The following is a 27,838-nucleotide window of genomic DNA, read 5'->3' on the forward strand; positions in this document are numbered from 1 at the left end:
GCAATTAAATGCGATTTTTACAGTGTTCTGGTTGTTTATTCTTATTTTCAATGACAGGAGATTAATCCACGTTCTTTCAGCTTCAAACTGAATGCTTGGTCAAGACGTAATCTGTCCATATAACGTTGGAAGAGCTATTCAAAGTGAACTAACCGGGGTACGCATGACGAGATACAGTGTCAATCGTTGCAAACAAATGTGATTTTAACAGTAATCGGGACGTTTATTGTTATTTTCAATGACAGAGGCTTAATCTACGTTCGTTAAGCTACAAATCGAATGCTTGGTGAAAACGAAAGGGGCAATATTTTGATATATAAATCGTTAAGGTACTTTAACATTCGGCTCAAACTATTGTCCGGTGGCGCCAGAGTCCCCGTGTGGTGTGTCGTGGGGTGATGGAGCCCCAGGAGGTGGCACCAGAGTCTCCGTGTGGTGAGATCGTGGGGTCATAGAACCCCCGGTGGAGGCGCCAGAGACCCTGTGGGATGAGGTCGTGGGGTCATAGAACCCCCGGAGAAGGCGCCTGAGACCTCGTGTGGTGAGTCTCAATGTCTCCTTTGTATGTGTTATACATATTATCAGAAATTTCCCGTATCGAATTACTCAATACGAATGATTATATTTAATAATTGTTATTTAATATTTTAATATGTAAATCAAATGTCTAAGTGAAGTCATGGCTGCGCCATCTAGTAGCTATTATGATTATATATATACAAAAGGGGTAAAGTATTAAATAAAAATACTGAACCATCAACTGTTAATGAACAATATCGATTTAGACCGACTGCGATGAACAGTCCTATAGAATTCGAAAGAATATTTCAAATATTAAAATTACATGACTACATCCTATCGATCATTACAGTACCAAAGATAACTCCCAGTGGAGTAAACATTTTGATCGTCGAGGTACCGGAGGAATGTTAAATATAATGAGCCTTCAACTACTAAATAAAATACCTCGATCTGCGTGTTTTAACACTACCAAGTGTCTAAATGTAAGTTAAATTAATTCTGACAATATAGTTCTTACATAAACCATATTTTTGGTTTATTGAAAAATGAATATCTTTATTAGGTTATATTACATTTAAGAGTATAACCTGTTACATTCGGTTATGTATGGAATGAATTAGTTTTACTTATATTCATTTTAGTATGTTCATAAAATATTAAGTACTGAGTGGATCCAACTATTGAGTACACCTAACAATTTCACTGCAATATAACAATGTTCCTTAAATCTGTTATAATAAATACTTTTGTACATGAAAAGAAATTTTAACTTGTCCATTAAATAAATTATTATTACTATTGATTACAAAGTGATTTCAGATAAGATATTGCACTAAAACGAAACAAGAAGAAGATTATGAAATACCTACGAATACATTAAGGAAGTACTTTAGCGCAAATGATCAAGTAGAGAATGGAGTTATATATGATGGTAAACCATTTAAGTTTAGATGTGAAGCAGGAAAAAAATATTCTTGGTGTTTGTGCGGTAAAAGTAATAGCCAACCCTTCTGTGATGGTACTCACAGAAATATTCATCTAAAAATCAAACAAAGGCCCATATTCTTTAGTGTTGAAAAAACTAAGGATTATTGGCTTTGTAATTGTAAACAAACATCTAATAGACCTTTCTGTGATGGGACACATAAAAGAGAAGACATACAGCTCAAGAAAAAATAAAAATGTATATAATTATGTAAACTTCACTCTTCTGTAGAGCAAATACATAATATAAATTTTTATTGTTAAAATTCTGTCTTATTTATTTCACGCTGTAAATGTAATATTTAAACAAAATTTCCTGTTAGAAAATGTATTCAATAACAATCTAAGTGTATGACACAAAGAACATATATGTACAATTGTTTTTATGTGACGTTTCATATGCCGATTTATTACTAATTGTTGACTGTGGGCTTTTTAAATAATACTCATTTTTTTATAAAATAATGGAAAAGTTGTTAACCCCTAGTACCATTAACAATAAATAAAACTTGCACTCTACTAGCTAAGTAATACCATGTTATTATCGCCAGGCGGCACTGTATTGGCTCCCAATGTCCATTATAAATATTAAGTGAAAAACGTAATAACTATGGACACAATATTTAAATTACTGATATTATTAAAAGTATTTGATCTTTTGTCTTAAAATATCTTAATATTTCTTTTTTACTACTAATTGGGTAGCCTTAGAAATACGAGTCGATGTGTAGGGTTACTGAGTAGAAACGCACCCTTAACATCTACACGAGGCTACTTCACTTTATACACGTTTGAATTTTAAACTTGATTGATGATAGCTTTCGTACAACGGCTACTGACAAATAAATATAATGTTGAATTAATTTGAGAAACTACTTAAACAATCCTATAAAACAACCTTCGTTATACTTTATGCCTACTGATTAATGTCAAAATGAAATCTACGTAAGTACTGATTATTCGTTCACCTTCAATTCGAATTACGTTTTATTGAAATGTAATGAATCTTCTTTTTCTTAAAACACATTTTGATAAATTGCTTTTATCGACTTCAATGTTTACATTTATTAGAAATTCTAAACCACCTGCTGCAACACGAAAATGTACAAACCGTCCGAAATATGATAGCGTGCACAAGGAGTCTGTGAAAGTATTTTGTCGTTTGAGACCAATGGCTCATCCGAATGATGTGTCCTGTATGAGAATTATTTCGGACACAAACTTAATTATCACACCACCGGAATCAGTGACGAATATTCGTAATGCAAACAGAATTATTCAGACGTCTTTCAGTCATGTTTTTAGCCCGAATGCTTCTCAGAAAGAAGTGTTTGATCTAGTTGCCTTGCCTCTTGTTGAGAATTTAATTAATGGTAAAAACAGTTTACTCTTCACGTATGGAATAACTGGCAGTGGAAAGACTTATACTATGTCTGGAAATCTGGACGATGCGGGTATCATGCCTCGTAGTTTGGATGTTATCTTCAATAGCATAGCGCATTGTCAAGCAAAAAAGTTTATCTTTAAACCGGATAAATTGAATGGATTCGATGTGCAATCTGAAACCGATGCATTGTTAGACAGACAAAATGAGCTTCAAAAGTATCTGTTTGCTCAAAATGGAAAAACTCCCAAACAGTACGTTTCTTAATTTTAATATAAAATTATATTTCACACATAAATACCTAATATCTTTAATAATTTTATTCCAAAGGACTAAATCTGACGATGAAGCCAACAATAATGAAAAGGGTTTGACTCAAACCAGTGAATCACAGACTCTGATTGTTGATGAGGATAATGCATATGCTGTGTTTGTAACATACGTTGAAATTTATAATAATAGTGTATACGATTTATTGGAAGATAATGATGGGAAAGCAAAGTGAGTATGCCTCTTATAAAAAATAATTCAAACGTAATCATAATTCGTGAAAAACAATTTGGAAAATTCAGGACTGTACAGAGTAAAATAATTCGTGAGGATGGGAACAGGAACATGTATATTCATGGATGTACAGAGGTAGAAGTGAAGAGTTCAGAGGAAGCGTTTGAAGTATTTCAAAGAGGTCAATGTAAAAGGCATATCGCGTATACTGTTCTCAATGCTGAATCCAGTAGATCTCATAGTGTTTTCACTATAAGACTTGTACAGGTACAATAATTAATTGATAAGAAAAAATCGTAATTTTGTAATCACTACATTAGTTTGTTACTAGGCACCATTAGATATGAACGGTGAACAAGTTGTACAAGATAAAAGGATTCTCTGCGTCAGTCAATTATCTTTAGTAGACTTGGCAGGAAGTGAACGTACAAATCGTTCTAAGAACACTGGTCAACGCCTTAGGGAAGCAGGTAAGTAATAGTTAATAACACTATTCATTTCAAGCCTCTACACGAATCGTTTTTGTGAAAACAGGAAATATAAACAATTCACTGATGACATTAAGAACATGTTTGGAGATACTTCGTGAAAATCAGACCCAGGGTTCAAATAAAATAGTTCCTTATCGAGACTCTAAAGTTACCCACCTTTTTAAGAATTACTTTGATGGTGAAGGCATTGTTAGAATGATTGTTTGCGTTAATCCAAGGGTTGATGACTATGATGAAGCTATAGTGAGTAAACATTCTGAAGCCAGGCTAATATACATTAATAGTGCATTAATAACACTTCTTCTTTTAATATAGCAAGTAATGAAATTCGCTGAAGTCAGTCAGGAAGTGCAAGTTACAAATTCTGGAATTTCTAAATTAGATCTAGGGTACACACCTGGCAGAAGGCAGGCTAATAAAGTAGGAAATATATTATTTTTAATTTAGTTAACCCTGTATATTGTAGTATTATAATTTTCATTAATTCCATTAATACTCTACAGATATTTAAAGAGGCGAAAAATCGTTTAGAATCTGCTGGTAATCCAGCTGCTGGTGATTTGGAAGTTGATTTAGGTTTAGTATACAGGTACATCACATTAAAATATTCAAAGCAAAAACTATTACTTTGTTATATAATAATATCCCTTTCTAGTCTCGGAGGTCCATTCCCGGATACAGACTTATCGAATCCACACAATGACGAAATAATTACCACGCTTATGCGCTTCCTGGAAATGCGTATTCAGAAACGAAACATCTTGCAAGAAGATTTAAAACAGAAACGTAATCATTTACTGACATTAAATAAACCGCCAAGTTTTCCAAACGTTAATGCATAATCCATTTTTTTTTCTAGAAACTAACTTTAGGAATATGTTAGTGAAAACGGAACGAGACAATGTATCGTTAAGAATTGAGAACTCTACGTTGAAAACGTCAAATGACCAGCAAAAGAAAAAAGTGAGTCTTTAAATAATGATTTATTGATTGCAATTATCGCTTGTTACTTTGTTGTAGATATCCGCTTTGGAGGCTCATATTTGCAAAACGGAATCCCAAATCGATACTCTACTGTACAGATTAAATAGTGCGAACGATATAATCAGGCACATGAAAGAAGAGGTAATCTTTTTTTTTTACTTTAACATTGTCATTTCCATCCTATGTTCTGTACGAAATTAATTCGACTCTCTCTACAGCTGAAAAACAAAGATATGTTACTGAATCAACGTGCAATAGATAAACAAAGAGTGAAGGAGAAATATAATAGTAAGATTCAAATGGAGAACGATAAGATGAGTAAGGAACTGGAAAGTAAGCTACGCCGACAGCGTGAAATTCTTCAGGTACTTCACTATTATTGGCAAGACAAGTTATATATGATCATTTAAGTTTTTATATTTTTATTCATATACTTTACTTTTGCTCACACTGATAAATATTCATTTAGAGTCAAATGAAAGAAAAGGACCAGAAGCTGAAGCTGATGAAACGGATACTAACAAACGATGATGACGCTGAGCAGAAAGCAGAATCTACGGAATCCATTCCAGCGGCGACATCGAGCGATACTGACGTTCCTACGACATCTAAACCTACCACTAGCCCCACAACAATACCAGAGATTACGTCTTCCATAACAACGACACCTAAAACCAGTATGAAGACACCATCGACTGTTAAGTTTGATGATGCCAGTGATCTTATACTTCGTAGAACTGTAATCATTTAATATCCGTCACTCTATTTAAGCTTACACAACTGGTTACTGAAGGTTCCTCCCGTAATTTCGTACAAACGATTTACATGCCTACTTTACTCGCGTACAATGGTGCAGAATATAACAGGCTATACCTGAAACACAGTGACCTCGAGTAACCAGTACTACCAACGACATACTGACAACTTTATCTTTACCTCTAACACACAATTCGCAGGAAAGAATTCCAGTCGTGAATCTGCGATATAGACGGTCGCAGAGCGCAGAAAGATGGGTGGACCATCGACCTTCTGGCTTGGTTCCAGTTGGAACCATTTTCCAACCACGTCTACGACAGAAACGAAGCGTAACGCAATTAACAGACCCGAAGGACATAACAGAAGGAGTGTCCAGGTATTGCCTCGTTGCACAGGAGCAAGATACTGACGGTGAACTTGAAACTAAATTGTACAAAGTTGGTATTACCATTTTTTTCCTTCTAATAGAGATAGCTAAATAAGGGAATAAACTATAGATATCTTTTGTATCGTAGGGTGATATATTACCAACTAGTGGAGGAGGTGCTCAAGTGGTATTTAACGACATGGAACACTTGAAACAAGTGTCGCCTGTTACAAGACGAAAACGCAGCAATTATTACAGTCCAGAAAAGAAAGATTCCGCTTTGCAGAAGGAGAGCGGCGGTCTGGAGGATCATAACACGAAAAAACCTCGTGTTTAGAGTTCATTTCTTTTTTTTTTAATATTCGGACGTGGTATTACGTTTGAAATCTTGATGAAGACGTACCACAAATAAGACTTAATTACGTAGCATATGTATATGTAAAAACCAAAGTCGTGAAGGGATGGAATTCTCTTCTATATTTTTTTCTTTTATGCAATAACGAAAAGTACAAATCAGTTATAAGCGTGTATAAAGTAGCGCTTAGTTATAGTTCCGTTTAATTTGATAGCGAAATATATATATATATTTTTTCTGTTAACGAATTATTATTCTAAATAGAGGTATTGTTTATAATTGAAAATATATTGTTACTTGAGACGTGTCATTAGCTTAAAGAAAGAAAGCTAATTTCTTACAAAATAGAACTGAAGATATTCTTGCCTAGAATCTTATCTTTTTTATTTATAATTCCATGTAGTGCTAAATGTCCATTCATTTTCTGTGGCTTATACAATGCAAATTTTGTAAAATAATACAAATGTTAGAACGAAAGCCTGGATATGTATATTGCCAATAGTTTAACGAATATACACATCGTTCCTAGAATGGTGTAAATTATAGAAATCAATATCGAAAATTTGATATTTCGTTTTCTTTCAATAATTGTGAGTCGTTTAATAATAAAAAATATATATTCACATATTCGCCACAGCGTAGCAGCGAACTGTAGTCGACAGAACAAGTTATATTTCATTTTCTTTTGTATCTTATAGAAACTACAACATTACAGAAATTAAGCGTACTCTTGCAACTGATAATGTTATATCGTCAGCAATGGTGTACTACATTTTCTTTTCGTTTTCGATTCACTTATCCTCCCGATGCGTTTGCAACGTACAAAATCATACAAAGTATTGAGACTAGATAAATACCTTAATTAGTTAAAGTAATAAGTCATTATATTATGATCGGTTTTCTTTTTAACAATGTTAAGTATCTACGCACGGTCTACCCAGTTAACCAAGATAACCGTTGAAATGAGGGAGAATGGTTCGTTCGCCTTATTGACGTCAATTACCAGGCTGCATCATTAATCGTAGACTACGCTCGATCCTTCTAAGTATTACAGGAATTGAGGAATCAGAAACCAAGGAACGCGCCTCTTAGCAATAGCATATAAAAAGTTTCGAGTATTTAACTGAGATAGATAGTACCAGAAATATAATATACACAAGAAAATGCACGCGAAATACAAGGATACTATAAAGTGTCCACCTCTATAGTATTAAAAGAACAATTCCGGGATGCTTTGACCGTTCAGTTACCAGACTAATGGTTCATAAGTGTACTGTATTGTACACAATTTGATATGCTTTTTAACCGGGGAAATCTTATTTAGGGGAACGGCCAGTTCCTATCTAATTCACCGAAGAGCGTGAAACAACTTCCTCTTCCCTTAAGAAGTAATGACAGAAGGCAAGTGGGCTTAAGAAGTGAATTTCCATTAGTCAAATTGGTATGACAGACGCGAGACCTGACGTTATTGAGGACATCAATATCTTGGGCCGACAGAAATGAATAACATACATAAGTTCCATTCTCAATTTGCGCTCAGTGCACTGGAACAGTTCGATGCAATCGCCAAATCTAACCCCGTAAGTCCAGAACTGATAAACTCTGGCAAGCCTGCGTTTACTTGCGAGTAAACGTATACCTCAGATTGTTGCCGCAGTAACTACGAGTGTCAAGGGGACGCAATTCGTCAATTATATGTTTGAAATGGACGAGACTACTCACTCGGATGATAATATACCGTGGGAGTGGGGCGTCCAGGTCCTCGTTGAGGATTTTTAGACGGAATAGTCAGACGTTTAATCATCTCGAATGACGTAAAGAATGTACATTGTGCAACAATAGTTGTTATCCTGCTGCGCGGTCATTATCCTCGGTCGAGCGATAGACTTCAACAGGTCGAAGGTTCAAGCGATAATACGGAAAGCATCGAAACTTGAATGGACGCTTCGGGAAGCCGGAGAGAGGCCGCGAGATTAGAGGAGCTGAAAAAGAGGGGCAGAATGTAACAACAAATTATAAAAAATCGATTATTTAGTTTATTTAAAGATAGAGTGTTATGCGACGATGCATTCTCCCTTTTTGCTTTTTACGCAAGTACAAACGAGACGCGCGCGCGCGCGACCTTAGAATATTGTCCATTAGAAGCTAGTTGTTGCAAGATAAGTTCATCGAATAAAAAACTGTGAAGCTACAGAGTAAAGTCGATCTGCATAGAAATTGTTAAGCGAGTTCTTGTGCAGCTGCAGTTGCGCTGTAGTATCGACGCATTGAGAATCAAACACTACCGACCATCGTTATTCCTCTTCTTGTGTATGTATAGTCCGCCATGTTGGAAAACATCCCTGAGTTAGTTTAAGAATGATTATTCAACTTTGAACACTTTTTATGCTCCTATTGAATCAGTAGAATTTTATAGCAATATTAAAAGCTACAATTTCCACAAAACATCAGCCTTTGAACCAGAAACATTTATCAGGATATTAAATGTTAAAGTTTTAACTATGCTGCGAAGGGTGCCTAGTGGGGACGATTCTCTCGAGGGAATTCTTGTCGGACTATACATTGTTAAATAAACTAACGTATTGTCGACAAACTGGTGTCATTGCATTGTATGTATCATGGAAAAGAACAGAAATTGTTTGAAAAGAAAACAACCCGGAGTCCCATCCTCAATGCGTCAAAATAGAGTATACATATGCCGTTCAGGTTTTCTTAAATTCTAATAATCGAAACGCGGGCTAACTTTGAGCACTTTCACGAGTGAAAGGAGACATAAATCGTGCATAATACATACGACTCGCTTTGTTCCCTGTAAATACACTCGACGAACTAAGCGAATCGATGGCCTAAACACCGACTCGCGGTAACTGAAACGACCGAGGAGGTGACATTTACAGACTTTTAACATTTACTCGTAATTCTTAATGTTTCAAGCTCTTATATCATATACATATATATATATATATATATAGTACCTTCTGCGCGTATAATATATATATTACTTCTCGTTTAATATATATATTACGTTTCTAACTCGAATATTTAAACATTCCAGATAATACCACAGACACTAGACCAGAAGCATTATTGATTCTTGTTTAGGAAACCCAGAAAGACTCTTTACGATAGGTGTAGGCTTCCTTTACGAAACACTTGAAACGTGTCTTCGCTCGAGGTTATTATATATGTGTAACATCAACATTAATTTTTAATTTTCCAGTAAACTAGCGTCACTATCGCACGACGGTGATTAATAGCTTTCGTTATACATTATGTATACCAACAATAACACAACGACGTGGTACAGTATAAGTTTTCACGCTATCGACAATAATGCCAATGTTTTCATGTGACATAGCGCTTCAATGATTGTTGTTTCTCGAACACCGGTTCGCTAGGAGTGACAACAATCACACACAAGCTGTGTGAATAACATCAACAACTACTAACGTATCTTTTCTTTTTTGAGTATAATGTCGAGTGTTGGTTCACTCAAGAGATAACGATTAATTCCTTCAATAGTACATGCGAGTTTAGCACGTGTCTGTACACATAATGCATTTAAACTAATGAAAGCGTATATAAGGAATCGATGAAAAGAGGAAATCAAGAACGCAAGAAAAACCATGACGTTCAACGAGTCTGACTGTGGAAAAAGTTGTAAAGAAATACTGAGAAAATATGTGTCACTGCTTATATAAAAGGTAACAAACATTCCCCGACAAAAAATTACTGAAAGGTCTCCTTTAGATCATACAAGCCCGTGAAATTCACTTGTTACGTTTCTAATTCCATTGTGAATGTCATAAGGAATACTGAGACAATTCGACGGTAACGACATCATTGACACACCGTGTGAAAACACATCATTGCGGTCAAATACCAACGTGCAAAGAACAAATTATTCGATGCATTTAACCTTTCCCCCCGCCCCTTATTCGTGAACGCGAGAACGTGTAGTAAAAGCGACGCGTATCGTCGCGACTTTGAAACGAACGGTCCAAATTTACAAGCATAGCAACAACGAACAACGAGCTTATTCTATAGCTTTGCTCATGAACTCTATAAATCGCTTGCCATACTGTTCTGGATCACAGGTTGAAATACCATCGACGTTAGCACCATATTTCACTGTCTTAGCTGCCTTCGCTGCTTGTTTACGGACACCGTAATGTGTCAGTACATCTATTATAGCTAAAAAATAGATTTCCTTTGTAGGCGCACCTGAAACGAAACAATGTTTCGATGTTAGCTCAAGAAGCAATACATTATACAAACCAATAAGTATTCTACTTGGGAAAAATATAATGCTGTCATAATATCAACCAGATGTTAAAGCATAGGTTCCCAAAAAGGGCGCTGAAGAGATCTAGGGCGGCCGTTCTAATCATTTTGATTTCATTATTTTTAGTCTAACTTTTTAAGATTCAAAGATCACACGCACAACTACACTTGGAAATTTGTATAATAAAGACAGTTTAACTAAAGAAGGCGCTGAACAGAAAAAACTTTCACAAGGGGGCGGTGAGTCAAAAAAGTTGGGGAAGCTATGCGTTAAAGTAATTAATATTCAAATCACTGGAGTAACATAGTACCAAAGCTGGAATAATTATTACCTTCTTTACTAGGAATTGCATAAATATCTAATTCAGGAATTATTGCATCTTCGTATTGTAAACTGGTGTCACGATTTAATGGAGCATGAGGTGATTCAGGTGGTGTTGCCATACCAGTAACACCACACCATCCCCATAAACGGCTGAAGAAAAGAATAAACATTGAAGATACTAGGAGGTAATATTTTTTTTACACATATTTTAAATAATACACACTCTCCCATTGGACCCCGAGAATCCAATCCACTTCCAGACTCACTATCCTCTTCGTCTTCATGATTTTCTTCCTCTTCCTCCCTCTCGGCACGCTCCCTATTCTCTTGTTCAGCTCTTGCACAATCGTGCAAACCGAGTAGCAGAGAATAATCCATTAAGTGCAATCTTGTTAGGAACTACAGAAGCAATTCATTAATGAACGCGATAAGATAACATTCAGTGCACGAAGAAGAGAACTTACATCGACATCAGCCGTTAATGTCTCTATAAGTTTGCCTTTCGCATCTTCGCCAATATAAATTTTCATTCCCTCTTTGACGAAATCGTTGTCCTTATAAGTTGGCAGATCTTTCTCTTTCTCTTTGTCAGATGCTTCGCGATCGACGGTTGAACCTTTCAAGTCAAATTTCTTGTGGGTTGTTAAGTGATTTGAGAATACATTTCTTATGGCGACAACATAATGTTCAACTCCATCGACTGTCAAACGATACATGCCGAGATATTGGGGTAACAATGTTTTCCCATGCCTTTCCACAATATACTGAAAATAATACTGTTAGTATGGTATATAAAATTAAAAGCTTATTATTATCTTAATGATTTCTCTATACCGGATGATAATGTTTCAGAAACGAATGCATCCTTTCTACTTCTTCACTTGTCAGAGTTTTTATAATAAACAATTTATCATAGGACTGGTAAAACTTTGCGCCACTTTTCCCAGAAGTGTCGTCCAACATTGGCTGTGATCTGAAAAAAGTAATTTCAAGTTACTTAGCTTTATCATTAATACTATCAGTATAACACGTCTTTATGAATGATAGAGCATCCATCTATTTCACATAAAAGCACACTAGGTTTATTTTGATAATTCTGTGTTTTCTACATGCGTACAAAACATAAAAAACTTGTTTTCCAGTTAATTACTAAGCATAGTGATTCGCTCATTAATTATTCATACGTTATATTGTGTATTTTAGCGAAGAAAAAAAACTGATTCCAAACTGTGTAAACCACGATTGTCAATCAATTAAAACTCAAATAATCAAGTTAATAGAAAAAAGCATGCTTGAATTATATGTAACGCCATGGAATTTAATCCAATGATATTTTGGAGTAATGTATAATTAAATAGGTTTTTATGCGTGATAAGATAGTATTGTGAAATAATGTATGTACTTTTTGGGTTTCTTTGAATTGATTCTTTGTCCTTGATGAGTGACTCATAGAAACGAGTTAGCCACAAGCAACACGCACAAACTGAAAAATCAAGACTGGCTAACCTCAGACGTTTTGGTTTAAAACTGTAGGAACGTAGTGGCTTATTTAGGACTGGAATTTGTGAAAAAATAGGAGTTGGAGGAGAAAGGGTTATCGAAGGAGCAGTAGCAGAGCGCTGAACCAATTCATGAGCCTTCCCAGTCAAATCCACATGCCTCTCTGTTCGCGAAGGATTAAATGTCCGACATCTGGTATCAAAATTTTATGTTTAATACTTTCAAATAAGGCATATACTTTGTATTCATAATATAGTACAGAAAATCAATTGTATCCTTTCTGGTATAATCACATTTGTATAAGATGATACTTTAAAAACAGAAGACATTACTTCAATATAGAAACTATGTGTTAGTCACAGAAATTTAATATCTAAATAGTCGTACACTTCTATCTGCATGCCGTGTAAAAATAAAATTATATTACTGTACTATTTCGATTTTTTTCGGAATTTAAAAATGTTCGTATTTATTTCCTTTTTAAATGTAATTCTTGAGTTCAACTGTGTTTATAATGTGGCAAAATTATGATGATTTTTTTTTATGAAATTATTTTTTATTTCCTTTTACGAAAATTTTTTCGTAAAACATCGGACGAATTAGAAGTATACAAGCACAAGAAGTATGCACCTTCATTAATGGAATGTGTTACTTGTATTACGACGGAAAAAATTTTATCATGACATCTCATCAATGCAAAACCTCATATCAATTGACTAAGATAAAATTTTTATTTACAATGATTTTGTTTATGAGTCATTCTGTAGATTACATTCCCTCAAGGTGGTATCAAGCCCCTAAATCTGCAATGTTCTATAAATAAATAAACGTGCTTTGTAAATGAAATAAGAAAAATATATACAAAATAACTTTAATACACAGATACTTCGTACAAGCACCAGCTATCATAACTTTTACAGAAAGCTTTTGTGTAAAGTAATACATATCGAGAGCATGCAGTGTAGTATAATAAAAAGACAGAGTATGTTGCTATCTTAGGAATATGTTCAAACTAATATATATGCCTTGAGTAAGTATTCAAAAGATACAAAGTGTTAATATAAACTGCCTTTTACCTTGTCATCGATTCCTTATAGTCCAAATCATCTATACCAAATCTTTCCCTTAGATTTCTGAATACTAATGGACAATACTCTTTGATTTTAAAGTGTGAGGGCATATTCTCTCTAAAATAAAAAAATTCATCATAAACATTTGTTATCCATACTAAAAAGGCACAAATTCTTATTACATTTGTATTCTAATGTTTCTATATACATGCAGTGCGAGAAGCTACTCACACTCAAATTAGGAAGTAAAGTTATTTGTATCTTTAACTGCAACCTCACTTCATGAGGACCTTCATTGAATCTATTATTAAAAGCAGTGACCAACCTACTAATTCAGTATTTAAGCGATATATATTTAGAATAGGCCACCTCAGTAGCATGCTTGAAATTTCTATTAATGATTTCTTTCCTACATTGGACGAAACACTGCCTTTGTACTTTGTTTATTCTATTCTCTTATTATTCTGAATAGCAAAATATATTACAGGACTCACTTGTTGAAAAGATGATTATCAACTTTCAATTTGCTGTAAGCTCTGAAATCATCTGGCAGGAGCATTACCGGTATATTAACATGACTAAGTTCATTTATCTGAAATGTATAAAAATACAATGCTTGGGTGAACATAATTTTCCAAGTGAATTCACATGTTGTCCCTCAAAACGATTGAGATCATTCATTCCTCAAAAGTCAATTATATAGTTCTTTAATTGAAAATTATAAATGGATGTTTTAGTCTTATATGTACTTGATGTTAATAGATATTACTGAAGAAACATGATAAAATTTTAGCACATAAAATGTAAATTCCTTTTTAACAATTTAACAGTTTAGGAATACAATTGACCTTTATTTTTCTACAGATTTGTTAATGCAAAAGTTTCTGTACACTATGTAATTATGTACAATGATTTCAAACCACTACCATACGTCATAGTTCGATAAGTTTCCACTGAATTCACTAAAAGCTAGAAGAATACACTGATTAATAAAAGTCAATGATTTAAGCTGATACATATTCTTCTATATCAATAGTTTTTATATCTCTCCTGATGAGTTTCTCAGTAACTATGTTTGTTACAGCCATAAGATGTATATTATGTAAAGAATTACTTCATCAAAAATTCAATAACACAATGATTCAGAAATAAGCTGCTTTGTCAGATAAATTACCATATAATTATTTGGTAATTACTTATGACTACACTGTGGATTTTAAGCGTTTAATATACAGTCCAAATACTAGATGCAATTCCACAAAATAATATAAAACACCATTAATATACTCACAGAGCAAATAAGTTTACAATCAATTCTTGTTTTTTCTTTTTTTGCGAACGAACGTATAAACGAATCTGTACGAATTTGCATAAACATCCGTCGTAGTCCACATTTGACCGAAATTTATTATTTAAAAGAATTCTAATCGAATAATGCCCAGTCTGTGTCATGGTAATTCTACTAGAATCACAACAAGGTCTGAAGCGTAAATAACTAACGCGCACTATTTTGCAAAAACAGCGCGCAAGGTGAACCATAAATCAGTCGACGACCGATCCCTTCGCTGACAAAAACAAATTTGCGTCATACCCGCCTTATAAAAGTAAACGTAAAATCATTCAGGATCGACTCTATCTGCAAGGGGCGACGGTGACCGATCTATAAAAAATGTATCTTCGAGACATTCTCGCTTAGCCAAAAAACTAATCGAGAAAATCATAAGAGACAAACGATCGTGGGCGAGAAAACAACGCGCGAAACACACACCGGATTCTATCAAGCTTCGGGGGGTCAGAACGAGGAAAATGGCATTTCGATGACGTACGATGCTGTCACACGCAGAATGCGTTCTTACTCACCGTGTGATTGACACCCCACATGAAAACACTGAGGAATGGTTCGTTCGCGCGGAAAAGCTTAACCTTTTGATGCTTCACACGAAAGTGTTTCTTTTTCAGCTTGCTTAGCCCGCTGGCCATTTGCGATGCGCTCGACATGGTTCTCGCGATTCGTAACTGCTTTAGCGTGTCAACACCTATCGATATATAACACCTCTCTATTGCACACGCGAGGAAACAATTGTTGGAACTTTTTTCACACGTTCATCGTCGTGAAATCCCCTCGCGAGGGACACTGACAAGCAGATGATAAAATCTAGTCGCACAAGCCTGGAGATGACGATCGCCGCCAGCAGAGATACCACCAAACGCACCCCACGGCGGTTGATTAGCGACTGACTGAGCTCCTTTTAAAAATGGCGAAGACAAGCATGTCCTCTACCTGCAACCGCAATATAGAAACTGCGGATACGCGAGAGCTGCGCCTTGGCACCGTTTCCAATCGCGGCGAACGAATTTTCACCGAAACTGTGAACGTAATTCGAATAAGAATTTCGTTTATTAAGTTTCCTGGGATACTATTCGAATGAAAATCGACGTTGTTAGAGAAATCGTTTGTTAGTCAAATATATAAATTTCTTTGAATAAATGAACGATATGAAATCATCATATCTATTCACATCCTGCATAATACAATTAATATTACAATATATGTATACATTTTTAAAAAGTAGACATATAAAAAATGATTACAACTGAAAAAGTTGAGAAAAGTAGAGTTGACCAAATTGAGTCTTCTGGGAAGCTCATATTATAACGAAACAAACACTTCCGACATTAATAGCCTGGCTGTTATCTCATGAATCGCCTCCCTTAACTCATCAGTTGTTCATCAATAAATATATTCAGATTTAATCGTCGAATAAAGTTGAATAAAATATCTTATTTGAATGAATCGGGTTTGAATAATGCTACAGATTTATTCAAAGGTACCGAATAATTTTTTTTCAAATAAAATCGTTATTCGTTATTCGCAAATAAATTTTGGGGGTCTATTATTCTATCTCTTTAAATAAACTTTTCTTAACTCCGAATTTGATTCGTAAATTACCTACAACCCACGTGTTACAATTGATTAATTATCCCATCGAACAGACTGTATGTATTTTAGCCGGTAATTAAATTCTAACGTCATCGTAAAGATCCACGAACCGATAGAAATTATTTTATGAATTCTTTTATAAGTAGTGAAACATTAACCTTGACTTTTACAAACACGCTTTTTGTAGTTTAGGTTCCCTAATGCGACTCATAATGCAGTGTTACTGCAGTATACTGGGTAGTCTTATAAATATGCGATGACTTTCTGCTAATGGTTGAACTGTTGGAGTATAGGTAATTCAATACTTTTCAATTATTAAAAAGAATGTGTTAATTTTTCTAATGTATGAAAGCGGACCAAATTTCATTCGAATAGCCCATGACGATTAGAAATAGTAACAGATTTGGGTTACTTTGTAATGTTTTTATAATTGATACCAATGGATAAAATGTTTTTCATATGTTACTCGTAATTTAATTATCTATAGATCTATACAGACAACAGTTTCGCTCATTTCTAAAAAGCGCTCATCAAGATCAATCTACCGATATGTACATAATGTTCAAGGTCAAATGAAATCAGGAGGAAGAATATATTTTAAGTCTTCATAAACTGAAGTTTGTTTAATGAAACTTGAAGCAAACTTTACGCGTTACTCGACCAAATATATTTTCGTCATCTGGTGATATCTAGAAGATAAATTCCGATTAAATGAACACGCTAGAAATTCATTTATCTTAATGCATTTGTCGATAAGCAAAGATCCACGGACGGTTCAGCCTTAAAGGGAGATTCATCGTGATAATGTGAACGCGTCGTAACGCGTGCACCAAGAAAGCCGCCGTCGAACGTCGTGTTAAAAGCTCATTAAAATACAGAGTTCCACGTTCGAATAGAAAAAATGGAAACAATGTCGAATCCGTACCCGAGAAAAATGCACGACACTTACGAGGACGAGGAGGAGAGGAAGCACTTTCAACGGATCGTCTCGGCTTTCAAATATTACAAGTGGGTAACTCGCGAGAAATTTCGCCCGTTTTCCTTTCCTTTGAGCCTCGATTCTATATACGTTCGGCCTTATCTTTATTACCTTTATTTTTTTTTCGTACCTTCTTCTTTGTATATTGCAACAGCGATAACTCGTTACGATGTCATTCACGATTTTTCGATCATCGTTAAACATTCTCGCCGATATTACTTAACCTTCATCGATACGGTGGTACATGATGTTTTAAGTCACAACGTTTCATGGTTCTCCTGTCGTTACAGAAATCTTGATCCAAATCATGTCGTTGATCTTTCCGGCAAAAGTTCAATGACCTCTGTATAATGGGGAACATCCGTAGGTTTGTCCAATAAGGTCCTATGACCAGGTGCAATTTATCAATTATTATCTTCTAAAATCGGTATTTGAGTTGAATTAATAATTGCATAAAACTAGAGTATGCTAAATGTAATAGTATATGATAAATAATACTTCTTTTCTTTTTTAATAAATCCTTATTACAGAACTCATTCGTTATTGAGGGTAAAAAAGACGGAGTCATATTTGCTGACACTTCCACCTCATCACCAGAAACTTCTGTCAAAGTACAGAGAACATCTGCAGGAAGTTAAACGATGTATTGAGAATAATGATGAAATAATCAAACTAATTATAAAGGATGTAGCTCATATTTTTGAAAATGTGAGCCCAGCTAGTGCACAGACTGACAGTGTAAGAAAAGTTTACATGGTGTGTAGCATGTATATCCTGTTGTTCAATATTATATGTTATTAACATTGCAACTGATCTATTCTATTAATGCTGTTAAATATAAACAAAACGTTAAGTACTGAAAGAAGTTCATATAGTTTTCTGTCGAGACACATTTCAAACATAATGATAAAGTACAAACTGCAATAAGACATTTCGTTTCATAATATTTATGATTTCATTACTCGTAGAATATACAGACATATAGAATTATATTTGAAAGAAACTGTAATTGTTCAAAGAGTCTATTGCAAAACCACATAAATTCTTTCTGGTACTTAATACTAATGTTGGATAAGAATGACTATTTTATTACTATGTTTCATAAACTTTAACCACTAACTTCAGCTTAAAGAAATAACTTTTTCTATTTCATACACAATTGCCAATTTGTCAGTATTGTTATTTTACATAAGAAATTTTTAAATCAATTTCTTGGTTTCTTTTTCTTGTGATTTTAACAAGCTTCTTTTTTTATAAAAATATATTCTATTGTACAAAATATAGGTAGGTCTGATTGCAGACACTAAATCCTCGTCCAGTAATGGCTGATCAGGAAAAGGTGCAAGCTACGATTAAACAACTGGTCCGCGATTGGAGCGTCGAAGGAACTGACGAACGCAATGCATGTTATCAACCTATTATAGATGAAATATTGAATCAGTTCCCTTTAGAATATTGGTATGAATCCGTTGAATTTCACGATTATTTTGAATATCTTACTTGCAATAGCTATATTGCAACATGTTAAAACACTTGAGAAAAGTATAAAATGTTAGGTAAATTTCTAGTACACCATCCGAAGTGCAGATTCTAGTACCTGGAGCAGGATTAGGAAGACTTGCTTATGAAATTGCGAGACGGGGATACACCTGTCAGGGAAATGAATTTTCCCTCTTCATGCTCTTTGCATCACATTTTGTACTAAACAAGTAAGTATCGAAGGAGTTATTTTAAGAAATAATCTAACTTAATTTGATTTGTTAACAACTGTTGTTATTCCTTCACAGATGCAGAGGAGTGAATTCATATCAGGTGCATCCGTGGGTGCATCAGTACATGAACAATTTAAAACCAGAGCATCAAACCCAGGCTGTATTTTTTCCCGATGTGAATCCCAGTGATCTCCCGGAGAATGCGCAATTTTCTATGACAGCTGGAGATTTTTTGGAGGTAAGTTCCATGACCCAATCGAAATTTAAGTAAACACAATCGAAGTTTCTACGTTACAGGTTTATACAGAAGACAATCATTGGGACTGTGTTGCGACATGTTTTTTTATAGATTGTGCAAACAACGTTGTGCAATTCATCGAAACGATCTATAAGATTCTAAAACCGGGAGGCGTATGGATAAATCTTGGACCATTATTGTACCATTTTAGCGATATGCCAATGGAAGACTCGATAGAACCAAGTTACGATGTTGTTCGAGATGTGATCCAGGGATTTGGTTTTCAATTGGAGGTAATTGGATAACTAATATTTTTGTAATACAACATATTGCAATAGAAGAAGCCGTTAATAGTGCTATTTAATGCATTTCCAGAAGGAAGAGACACGCGTGAGAACACGCTACGCACAGAATGTCAACAGTATGTTACAATGTGAATACAATAGCGTATATTTTGTTTGTCGAAAGCCTAAAAGACGCATAGACAACGAAGTGAGTCATCGAAACGGTTCCGAATCTAACGGGATGCAGGAGCAAGAAAATTAATTATTGACGACCTGATGTGTTTCACTCGTAAGGAAAATTGAACTAATTGTAAATGCATTATATGATACATAGTTTCATTACTACAAAAGCAAAGCTGTTATACATTATAAATGTAAGTCAATATTAGGCAATTTGAATTAAAAAAAAAAGAAGTAATCTTTACAGACAGTTAAAGATTAAACTGATATTTTTTTAACTGGAAATTTTATTTCATTATAAGTTATTGCTGAATATATTTGCTCTATTGTTAACAAATTGGATAATAAAGTAGTACAATTATTTTTTTAAACACCGACGCAAGTCAATCGGAGTCCAAGGTAATGAATCTTTAATAATAACAGTTTTGCAATTTCCCTTTTGAGTTCAATATTTGTGATTTAGCATAATCATTCAATGTTTATTGTTTCAATTATTTATCAAATATCGTGATAATATGAAATAAAAGAAACTAGATTTGGTTGCATGTACATACAATATGCAATGTTCCCTGTTCGAGATGCTCTCTCCATTTTGCTTTCTAGAGGATTTTCATTTGTTAACATTAACAGATGCATCTTACAGCAAAATATGTGTTGGTTACAAATTTTTACAGAAACCAGTGATGCCTTATCAAGTTTTGTCTGAAATTGACGTATATTAGTACTGCAAAGAAGATGCAATTTCGAAATCCGTGTTTTTCATTTCGATGTTCAATTTTTTTTTCGCTGTTTTCATTTCCATTGTGTATTTTCCGAAGACTAAAAACAGTCGCACAAACTCATTATCCGTTTCAAAACAGTTTATATTAATATTATTTTACAACAAAACGGAAGTCCATGTTGTAAAGCAAAAGTTTACTTTGCGATGCAGAATACATGCAGGCCAAAAATAATTATAACATAAGTTAGGCCTAACAATGTAACTAATATAATTTTTTATTAAAAAAAATATACGATGAAAAATTTGGTTAATGTATATTACCTGTTTGAAAATATTATATTACTTTTAAAGCACTTATGGTACAAAAATAGATGGTGGAAAGACAATATCAATGTATGATAAAATATGATTCAATCTTACAGACTTTTATTAAGATACTGTACAAACAATGCTGCAATCTGATTCACTTCAAGTTGTTGCATTTTACTGTAAGTTAAAAACTGTCGTCGTAATCTCATAAGTTGTGCCGCGGTACATGGATTTTGTACTGTTAAATTATACTCCGGTATTTTAAATTCACTTTCAATGCCCAACTGCTTGGCTGATAATATCGCCTTTATAAATAAAAGAAAAAGAAGATGTAAACCGATTTATCATACAACTTATGATTTCTAATCTTTTGTAGTCTATCCCACACAATTTATCATGATTAATTAGCAAATAAAGATCTTTAAACAACTTACATTGACCACTTTTTGAGTTACTGAATCCAATTCGTATAAATAATTTGTGGATGACAATGGTGGCTGAAACACGATATATACTTTCATGAACTTAAAAGAATCATCGATTTACCACATAATCTACTAACTTGCACAGATACTAACGCATTGAGTGCTTAAATTCGGTTTTGGTGCTTTCACTTCATAAAGTGATTTATAAATTTCTTCAAATCTTAACTCATCTTCTGCAGATACTGAAAATAATGGAGCATCCCAACGATTTCTACTATCTGGGGTTTCATACCTATATAATGTATAATGTACACTTTACTGTATTACAATAAAAATTCCTATAATATCTTCATTTACCTCATTACAAGAGCATCAAAAATTTCTCTACTGTATTGTTCACATTCTGGTCGTTTTTCATTCCATAACCAGGCGTGTTCGATGGGTATATCACAATGTACTGTACACTGAGGACTTTTATATAATTTTGTCATACAATACATTTCATATCGGTATCCTTTGATATAATTGCTACCATCAATTATTAATACATCATTACTATTCAGCAATCTTTGAGTTGCAGATTTTATATCACTTCTTACACTTTTCTCTTTCTTCGAATCTATAATTGTTTATAATAAAACAAAATTTGAACATACTCTTAATAAAATGCAAAGAGTAAGTGAAGGACAAAAAGTATTCCCAATGAGGTTTTAGTTACTATTTTTTAATTCATTCTTAAAACAACTACTTTAATAGATAACATTAAAAAGTAAATGTAAAGGTCTAAGGCGCCAAATCATTAGAAAAAATAATAAATTCTAACCAGCATAAAATGTATTTCTATCATAGCCCGCCTTGATAACAACATCGATTTCGTTGATAACCTCCACTCTTTTCCCTACTTTCTTCTCGAAGTGTTCTTTCAATTCGGCTGTTCGTGTTGTTTTGCCAGTGCATGGTGTACCAGTTACAATGATAAGTGGCATTGTGTAAAATTTATTGAAACAAAAGTTTCTCACGACATGAAGACTTTAACCCATTTAACCTACTGCGCTGCAACTACGGGCGCTGCCATCTTGGATTATATACAATACAATCATACTTGATCATACTGTTCATACACAAGATGTAAGTTTAGATAAACATATATCACACATGAAAAATAGTACAAAAAATCTGTACTATCGATGTCTTAAAAAAAAAGACAATGATTTAACGATATATATCTGTTTGGGCTCTTGCTCCGTTTCGTTTGGACCGGCTAGAACCTTCTTCGAATATGTACCCATCCACTCCAACCCGGGTTAGCTAACATGTGGTAAAATAACAAGAAAACAATATATATTCATCCATCGTCCAGATGAAACAGAACCGATTTCTACCATTCGAAATATTAAGCGGACAGTAACTCGTGGTAAAAATCATCCGAGCCACGTGTACACCATGCTACCTGATATTTGTCAGCAACAGGTTCTATCTCTATCCTCTTTCGGATAACCGCGACCACTACTTTCCTTCCCTCCCAGGATGGGGGATATACCGTATCGTGGTTTGGAACCAAGTGAAAGCTGACGACTAGGCCAATAACCCGACATTCGTGTAGTTGATCTCGACGATGAAGGTGTACGGCTTTATTTCTCTACTCACGATACTTTTTCTCGTTATCAACGATGCTTCAGGTGAGTTATCGGTTGATGTGCAGTATACGCTGTTATGTTTGAAACGGTGTAGTGCGCAGACTCCCTTTAATGGTTTTATGCGGAAAAACATTTAAACGCGAGATACTATCAGTTTCATTAGCTATAGTTTTATCAATTTCCATATTGTCTTATTAATAACAAGTTTATCGAAGAGGCATCCCAGATAGCACACGACGTCTAATGACGCCTTGAAGACTGCTTAGAGGCGCCTTAGACCTAAAATAACCGTAAAATGGACGTCTTTAAGGCGTCATGTGCTGTCTGGGTTTGCACGCATCAGTTGTTCAGTTATGCGCGAAGTAAGAGACAAGGGGAACCGAGAGACAGGAATGTATTTGACATTTTCTGCGGCGTCTTGTGCAACGTAAATCTGACATTTCGACACGCCTTCGGTCAACTTCGTTCCTCGAGAAGCACGGTTTGATTAACTTTCGATTTATTTCGACGTATTATCCACGAACTGAATATCCTGTCGTTTAATTAGCAAATTGGACGATATACAAATCGAACTCACGAAAAGTTTTTAGCTTCCTTTTCATTGGCGCGACATCAGGAAAGTGTTCGTGGAATTATTCGTTCGGTGACTTACGCGAAAGGGTTCGATGTAAAGCATTAATCACAGCCCTATACTTAGTGATAAGATCATGTTGTAATCTGATTCTTATTGATTCTTTCGAAAGCTTTGATAAAGCCCCGGCACAATAAGGTCGTGGCCTGTTACGTCGCTTCCTGGGCCTTATACAGGCCGGAAAATGGAAAATTCGGGATAAACAATCTTCGGCCGGAGCTTTGCACGCATCTAATCTACGCGTTCGCCGGATTGAATCACACGAACTGGACGATTAAGAGCCTTGATCCGTTTAAGGACATTGAAAATGGTAACTAAGATTCCCAGAGAATCTTCACGAATTTTAATAAGTATTTCGTAGGAAGCATACATACAGATTTACATTCAGAAAATTCACTTCCGGTGGAATGATTTCCCAGGTAGCACATGACGCATTGAAGACGGCTTAAAGGCGCCTTAAACCTAAAATAGCCGTAAAATGGACGTCTTTAAGGAGCCATGTGCTATCTGGGCTATATACGCTACGAAAGCGAAATATTGAGTAATAATAACGGATATTTTTATGCGCTTTTAGGAACAGGAGATTACAGGAGGTTTACCCAAATTCGTGAAGACTATCCCCATTTAAAAATCTCTATTGCGATCGGAGGATGGAACGAAGGTAGCCAAAATTATTCGGAGCTTGCTTCGTCCCCCGTACGAAGAAATAGATTCGTCAACAGTGTGGTCGAGTTCCTTAGGTATATTATTCAATAATTTCCAATTATTATTAGCATTCTCTTTAAATGATATATTATTCGTCCAGAGAATATCGTTTCAATGGGTTCGATCTGGACTGGGAGTTTCCTGGATCACGCGGAGGAATGCCAGTTCATTTCATTTTAGCAAATCTCAGCTTAGCTACTAATAAATATTAGCCACTATATATCTATAGACTGTTGTTAAAGGTGTTTAATCATTTGTAATGTATATCTGAGAACAAAGAAAGTAAGATAATAATACAATTGAATGAGCTTCAATAGGCAATACATTGATCTGTATCAGGAACTCAAAGAAGCATTCATCAAGCCAGGATACGTACTAACAGCAGCTATAAGCGCCAATCTAGGAATGATAGACGCGGGATATAATATTCCCGAAATTTCAAAGTATCTAGACCACATTCATGTGATGGCTTATGATTACCACGGTACATGGGACTTGAAAGTACTTCCGAATTCACCCATGACAAGCCACGATAAACTCAGCGTGGTACGAAATTACAAACACATATAGAAACAGAATGTTCGAATGCATTGAAATCTGAACATTTTCTTTCAGGAAGACACAATCGGACACTTGTTAAACAAAGGTGCACCAGCGAATAAATTAGTGTTAGGCTTGCCCATGTATGGAAGAACGTTTATATTGACCACCAAGCCCAGTTCTCCCCAAGAGAATCCCATGAATAAGACATGCTTGCCCGATGGATTTAAAGGTCCCTATACTGGACAGGTTGGGTTCATGGGATACAATGAAGTACGACTTTAATTTTTTTAAACTCTAGATTGTCTGATTGTTTAACTGTTTTCTCATGTAACATAAATTCATCCACAGATTTGCGAGGTGATAGTGAAGGATTTACACCTTTGGACGACTGGCTGGGATATGGAGAGCAGTACGCCCTACGCTGTCAAAGACGATCACGTGATTGTGTATGATAATCCAATCAGTATGAAGACAAAGGTTGGCAACATTGCGGGGAAACTGAAGTTGACGTAAACGATTTAATATTGCTATTTAAATTGAACCATTTGTAATCTACAGATCGAATACGCGACAAAAATGAACCTTGCCGGTGTAATGGTCTGGAGTATTGACACGGATGATTTCCACGGCAAGTGCGCGAACTTGATGGAGTCCTTGGACCCGACGGACTCAACCTTTCCCTTGATGCGATCCATCAACATGGTTCTCGCTAATACGACTAATCGTAAACCAGACGATTCGAACGACAACAAGTCTTCATCAGACAGATGTTTTTTCAATTTTACATTCATTTTACTCGTACTTCTGGTGCAATACGTTTGAGGACGGCTCGTGACAATCGAGGAATACCAAAAAAAAAAAAAAAAACAACGATAACAAACTTATGATCTCTGATAATTCGAAAAAGTTCCTTTAAAACTGCCCCTGGTATAGTCTATATTATAACGGACAGAAAACCGACTTGAAACCACAGGAGATTAGTTTGATTGATAAAAATGAATCTGAAATTATACATAATGGGATCAAACAACGCGTGTGCCATTATTATTGTTTTTCCGTTAAACAAAAATTATTGAAACGCACAGCTTGTATGGTTTACGCTGTATAATTTCATGTTTAACTCTGTTTTAGAAACGAACCCCATGTATGGACGAAATAATAAGTATATATGATTCGAATATGTGTGACCATTTTACCCCAGGATTAGTGTTCCCCTGCAATCTAAACTCCCTTACACTAATCCGAACGTTAGCGTATAGTAGACACGAAGCGTAGGGAGTATATACCGTACTCTTTATAGACTGCATACTGCCTAAACTTTCAATTATCCATGTACATAGAGATAAAGAAAGATTGTAATAAAGCGTACCTTTAAGTGTGTAAACGAAGTAAAAGTATTTGAATGAAACACGTCCTTTTCCCCCATAACCTACGTCGATATCTTCAGAGAATAATGGTCGTTCCAAATCGATTTCATAATCGCGATTCCAATTACAAATTCAAATTTTCAAATCGATTAAAAAAATTCTACAATGTCGCCAGGAATTTGAATGTCTATACGTTCAAGATTGATACCGATAGACCGATCCACGATCGGATTATCGAAACGCCTGGACAACCAGTTGGAATCGTTGCACAATCGAATCGACGTTCGTCGAGCAATTTTTTGTATTATCGAATTCTCGTATTTCGTCTTCTGTTTTTTCTTCTTTTTTTTTTTAATTTTATTATGGTAAAGGTGTCCAGATCGGAGTCGAGCATGGTAATTGGAACCCTGGGACTGCTTGGATTCGGTTGTACGTTCAAGGCGACCGGCGACTTTTGGCGTAAACACTTTTTCCCCGGTATGAAAAAGGAGCGAAACGAGATAAGCCGAGAACGTGGGAGGCTGGCGCCAAACTATTGTGCAAGATTGGCAGAGACCCAGAGAACACTGCCTAAGGATATTCGGATCGTTCAATTATTCAATCTGCTTTGCATATTACGTTACCAATATGCCCGCTTATATCACAATTCTATCGAACGTTCAGGCGACATTAAGGAATTTTCGTTTCGTGAAGACGTTCACTGATTCCCGCGTGAACCGGAAGTGGAGTATTAAATGATTCTCCAACTGTAACATATTCAAGGTCGCAAAGAAATGGAATTGTTGATTGCTGATGATAATCATCGAAGACCCATTCATTCTGATCCGGAAATATTCCTATTTAATCATACGAAGAATTTGTAGGAAGTATTATTACGGTTCTGTAAGATAAACGACTGTTTATTTTCCGTATTTTCAAATTGCCTGGAGCAAGTTTCGTTGCACGCACGCAGTATTTCGGTGGTACAAGGCAGGCGATGCCGGAGCGACAGCACGTTGCTCCAGTTTGGAAGTGAATGTTTGTTATGGAAAAAAATGTAGGTCAGTAATTTCGGGGTTCCATACACGTACGAAGATCGATCATCGGGATCGGGTTACCGCTCAAGGGTTACGTAAAACCCCCGTTCGCCCTGTGCGAAATTAGGCTGGATTTTTATTAACACTAGAGCTATAGACAATAATCGCACATCTATTTCGATCGGTTGATAAACATGATAAACGTGTGAAAATGAACAAATTTATAAATTAACTGATTTCGTCACTCCCATATCAAATAAAAGTTGCCAAGGATCTAAGGAATTGTATTGTCATAATATTTTAATCATCGTTATAAGAATGTGACAACCTGTCATTTCGACTGTTCTGGTAGTTCTAGTGTTAAACGAGAGAAACAAGCTAAACAGGCAATTTTGAAATTGAAGATTACTTCGATGTGTTCCGATAGTAATACATAATTTTGTTTCAAGTTTTTTTCATTCCTCGATCGCTTTCTTCGTATGTTTTACTAACTTGTGATGGGAACTTTATAAACAGTTTACCGTATTACATAGTCCATTCGTTATTCTTTAACGCCGAGGAAGTCCTATATTCAATTTATTGTTGTTCCAACAAATAAATATTTTACGAATAAATTATTATTCG

The 27,838-nt window shown here is 35.1% G+C and overlaps 6 protein-coding genes across 7 annotated transcripts; 4 read left to right on the plus strand and 2 right to left on the minus strand.

Annotated features, from left to right (window-relative positions):
* The first annotated feature begins 894 nt into the window (after positions 1-894).
* Positions 895-1,772, plus strand: LOC107194122 (CDGSH iron-sulfur domain-containing protein 3, mitochondrial). Its single transcript, XM_015583689.1, has 2 exons — positions 895-1,004; positions 1,342-1,772. The coding sequence occupies exons 1-2, from the start codon at positions 927-929 to the stop codon at positions 1,699-1,701; spliced, it is 438 nt and encodes a 145-aa protein (XP_015439175.1). The 5' UTR covers positions 895-926; the 3' UTR covers positions 1,702-1,772.
* A 519-nt stretch (positions 1,773-2,291) lies between these two features.
* Positions 2,292-6,569, plus strand: LOC107194030 (kinesin-like protein KIF23). Its single transcript, XM_015583588.1, has 15 exons — positions 2,292-2,451; positions 2,578-3,144; positions 3,221-3,391; positions 3,463-3,661; positions 3,726-3,864; positions 3,929-4,128; positions 4,201-4,305; positions 4,389-4,474; positions 4,541-4,671; positions 4,745-4,848; positions 4,906-5,010; positions 5,088-5,234; positions 5,339-5,608; positions 5,826-6,062; positions 6,141-6,569. Exons 1-15 carry the CDS (start codon positions 2,441-2,443, stop codon positions 6,327-6,329), a joined length of 2,661 nt encoding a protein of 886 aa, XP_015439074.1. The 5' UTR covers positions 2,292-2,440; the 3' UTR covers positions 6,330-6,569.
* Positions 6,570-9,966: 3,397 nt separating this feature from the next.
* On the minus strand, positions 9,967-15,599 carry LOC107194065 (phosphatidylinositol 5-phosphate 4-kinase type-2 alpha). Of its 2 annotated transcripts, XM_015583630.1 has the most exons (9): positions 15,387-15,599; positions 14,021-14,118; positions 13,533-13,643; positions 12,463-12,648; positions 11,791-11,929; positions 11,421-11,720; positions 11,180-11,355; positions 10,964-11,106; positions 9,967-10,571 (listed from the first exon to the last, which is right to left on the minus strand). In XM_015583630.1, the coding sequence occupies exons 1-9, from the start codon at positions 15,522-15,524 to the stop codon at positions 10,384-10,386; spliced, it is 1,479 nt and encodes a 492-aa protein (XP_015439116.1). In that variant the 5' UTR covers positions 15,525-15,599; the 3' UTR covers positions 9,967-10,383. The 2 variants fall into 2 exon arrangements, with proteins under 2 accessions (XP_015439116.1, XP_015439117.1); XM_015583631.1 differs by lacking the exon at positions 12,463-12,648.
* Positions 15,600-17,229: 1,630 nt separating this feature from the next.
* LOC107194051 (carnosine N-methyltransferase) lies at positions 17,230-20,710 on the plus strand. Its single transcript, XM_015583616.1, has 8 exons — positions 17,230-17,475; positions 17,977-18,184; positions 18,747-18,904; positions 19,015-19,155; positions 19,234-19,396; positions 19,456-19,689; positions 19,772-19,969; positions 20,535-20,710. Exons 1-7 carry the CDS (start codon positions 17,369-17,371, stop codon positions 19,940-19,942), a joined length of 1,182 nt encoding a protein of 393 aa, XP_015439102.1. The 5' UTR covers positions 17,230-17,368; the 3' UTR covers positions 19,943-19,969; positions 20,535-20,710.
* Positions 20,711-20,997: 287 nt separating this feature from the next.
* Positions 20,998-22,370, minus strand: LOC107194052 (protein KTI12 homolog). The gene is made up of 5 exons (XM_015583617.1): positions 22,139-22,370; positions 21,673-21,934; positions 21,469-21,607; positions 21,325-21,387; positions 20,998-21,195 (listed from the first exon to the last, which is right to left on the minus strand). Exons 1-5 carry the CDS (start codon positions 22,299-22,301, stop codon positions 20,998-21,000), a joined length of 825 nt encoding a protein of 274 aa, XP_015439103.1. The 5' UTR covers positions 22,302-22,370.
* A 615-nt stretch (positions 22,371-22,985) lies between these two features.
* LOC107193952 (probable chitinase 2) lies at positions 22,986-25,653 on the plus strand. Its single transcript, XM_015583491.1, has 9 exons — positions 22,986-22,994; positions 23,263-23,314; positions 23,696-23,893; positions 24,158-24,323; positions 24,389-24,451; positions 24,597-24,834; positions 24,904-25,101; positions 25,180-25,308; positions 25,390-25,653. The coding sequence occupies exons 1-9, from the start codon at positions 22,986-22,988 to the stop codon at positions 25,651-25,653; spliced, it is 1,317 nt and encodes a 438-aa protein (XP_015438977.1).
* Positions 25,654-27,838: the final 2,185 nt, after the last annotated feature.

This window comes from Dufourea novaeangliae, unplaced genomic scaffold, assembly GCF_001272555.1.
Source record: "Dufourea novaeangliae isolate 0120121106 unplaced genomic scaffold, ASM127255v1 scaffold21, whole genome shotgun sequence".
Classification (NCBI taxonomy): domain Eukaryota; kingdom Metazoa; phylum Arthropoda; class Insecta; order Hymenoptera; family Halictidae; genus Dufourea; species Dufourea novaeangliae.

Coding starts and splice junctions, on each gene's coding strand:
- LOC107194030 (XM_015583588.1), top strand. Junction 3,392..3,462: donor GATAATGATGGGAAAGCAAA/GTGAGTATGCCT, acceptor TGGAAAATTCAG/GACTGTACAGAGTAAAATAA. Junction 3,662..3,725: donor TCACTATAAGACTTGTACAG/GTACAATAATTA, acceptor GTTTGTTACTAG/GCACCATTAGATATGAACGG.
- LOC107194052 (XM_015583617.1), bottom strand. CDS start 22,301: ATGCCACTTATCATTGTAACTGGTACACCATGCACTGGCAAAACAACA. Junction 21,388..21,468: donor CGAATTTAAGCACTCAATGC/GTTAGTATCTGT, acceptor ATCGTGTTTCAG/CCACCATTGTCATCCACAAA. Junction 21,196..21,324: donor TAACTCAAAAAGTGGTCAAT/GTAAGTTGTTTA, acceptor TTATTTATAAAG/GCGATATTATCAGCCAAGCA.
- LOC107194122 (XM_015583689.1), top strand. CDS start 927: ATGTTAAATATAATGAGCCTTCAACTACTAAATAAAATACCTCGATCT. Junction 1,005..1,341: donor ACACTACCAAGTGTCTAAAT/GTAAGTTAAATT, acceptor AAGTGATTTCAG/ATAAGATATTGCACTAAAAC.
- LOC107194065 (XM_015583630.1), bottom strand. CDS start 15,524: ATGTCGAGCGCATCGCAAATGGCCAGCGGGCTAAGCAAGCTGAAAAAG. Junction 13,644..14,020: donor GATAATCATCTTTTCAACAA/GTGAGTCCTGTA, acceptor TTTTTATTTTAG/AGAGAATATGCCCTCACACT. Junction 12,649..13,532: donor TATAAGGAATCGATGACAAG/GTAAAAGGCAGT, acceptor TTTTGATACCAG/ATGTCGGACATTTAATCCTT.
- LOC107194051 (XM_015583616.1), top strand. CDS start 17,369: ATGGAAACAATGTCGAATCCGTACCCGAGAAAAATGCACGACACTTAC. Junction 17,476..17,976: donor TCGGCTTTCAAATATTACAA/GTGGGTAACTCG, acceptor TCCTTATTACAG/AACTCATTCGTTATTGAGGG. Junction 19,690..19,771: donor GATTTGGTTTTCAATTGGAG/GTAATTGGATAA, acceptor ATGCATTTCCAG/AAGGAAGAGACACGCGTGAG.
- LOC107193952 (XM_015583491.1), top strand. Junction 23,315..23,695: donor GTTGTTCAGTTATGCGCGAA/GTAAGAGACAAG, acceptor TTCTTTCGAAAG/CTTTGATAAAGCCCCGGCAC. Junction 24,452..24,596: donor GGATCACGCGGAGGAATGCC/AGTTCATTTCAT, acceptor CAATTGAATGAG/CTTCAATAGGCAATACATTG.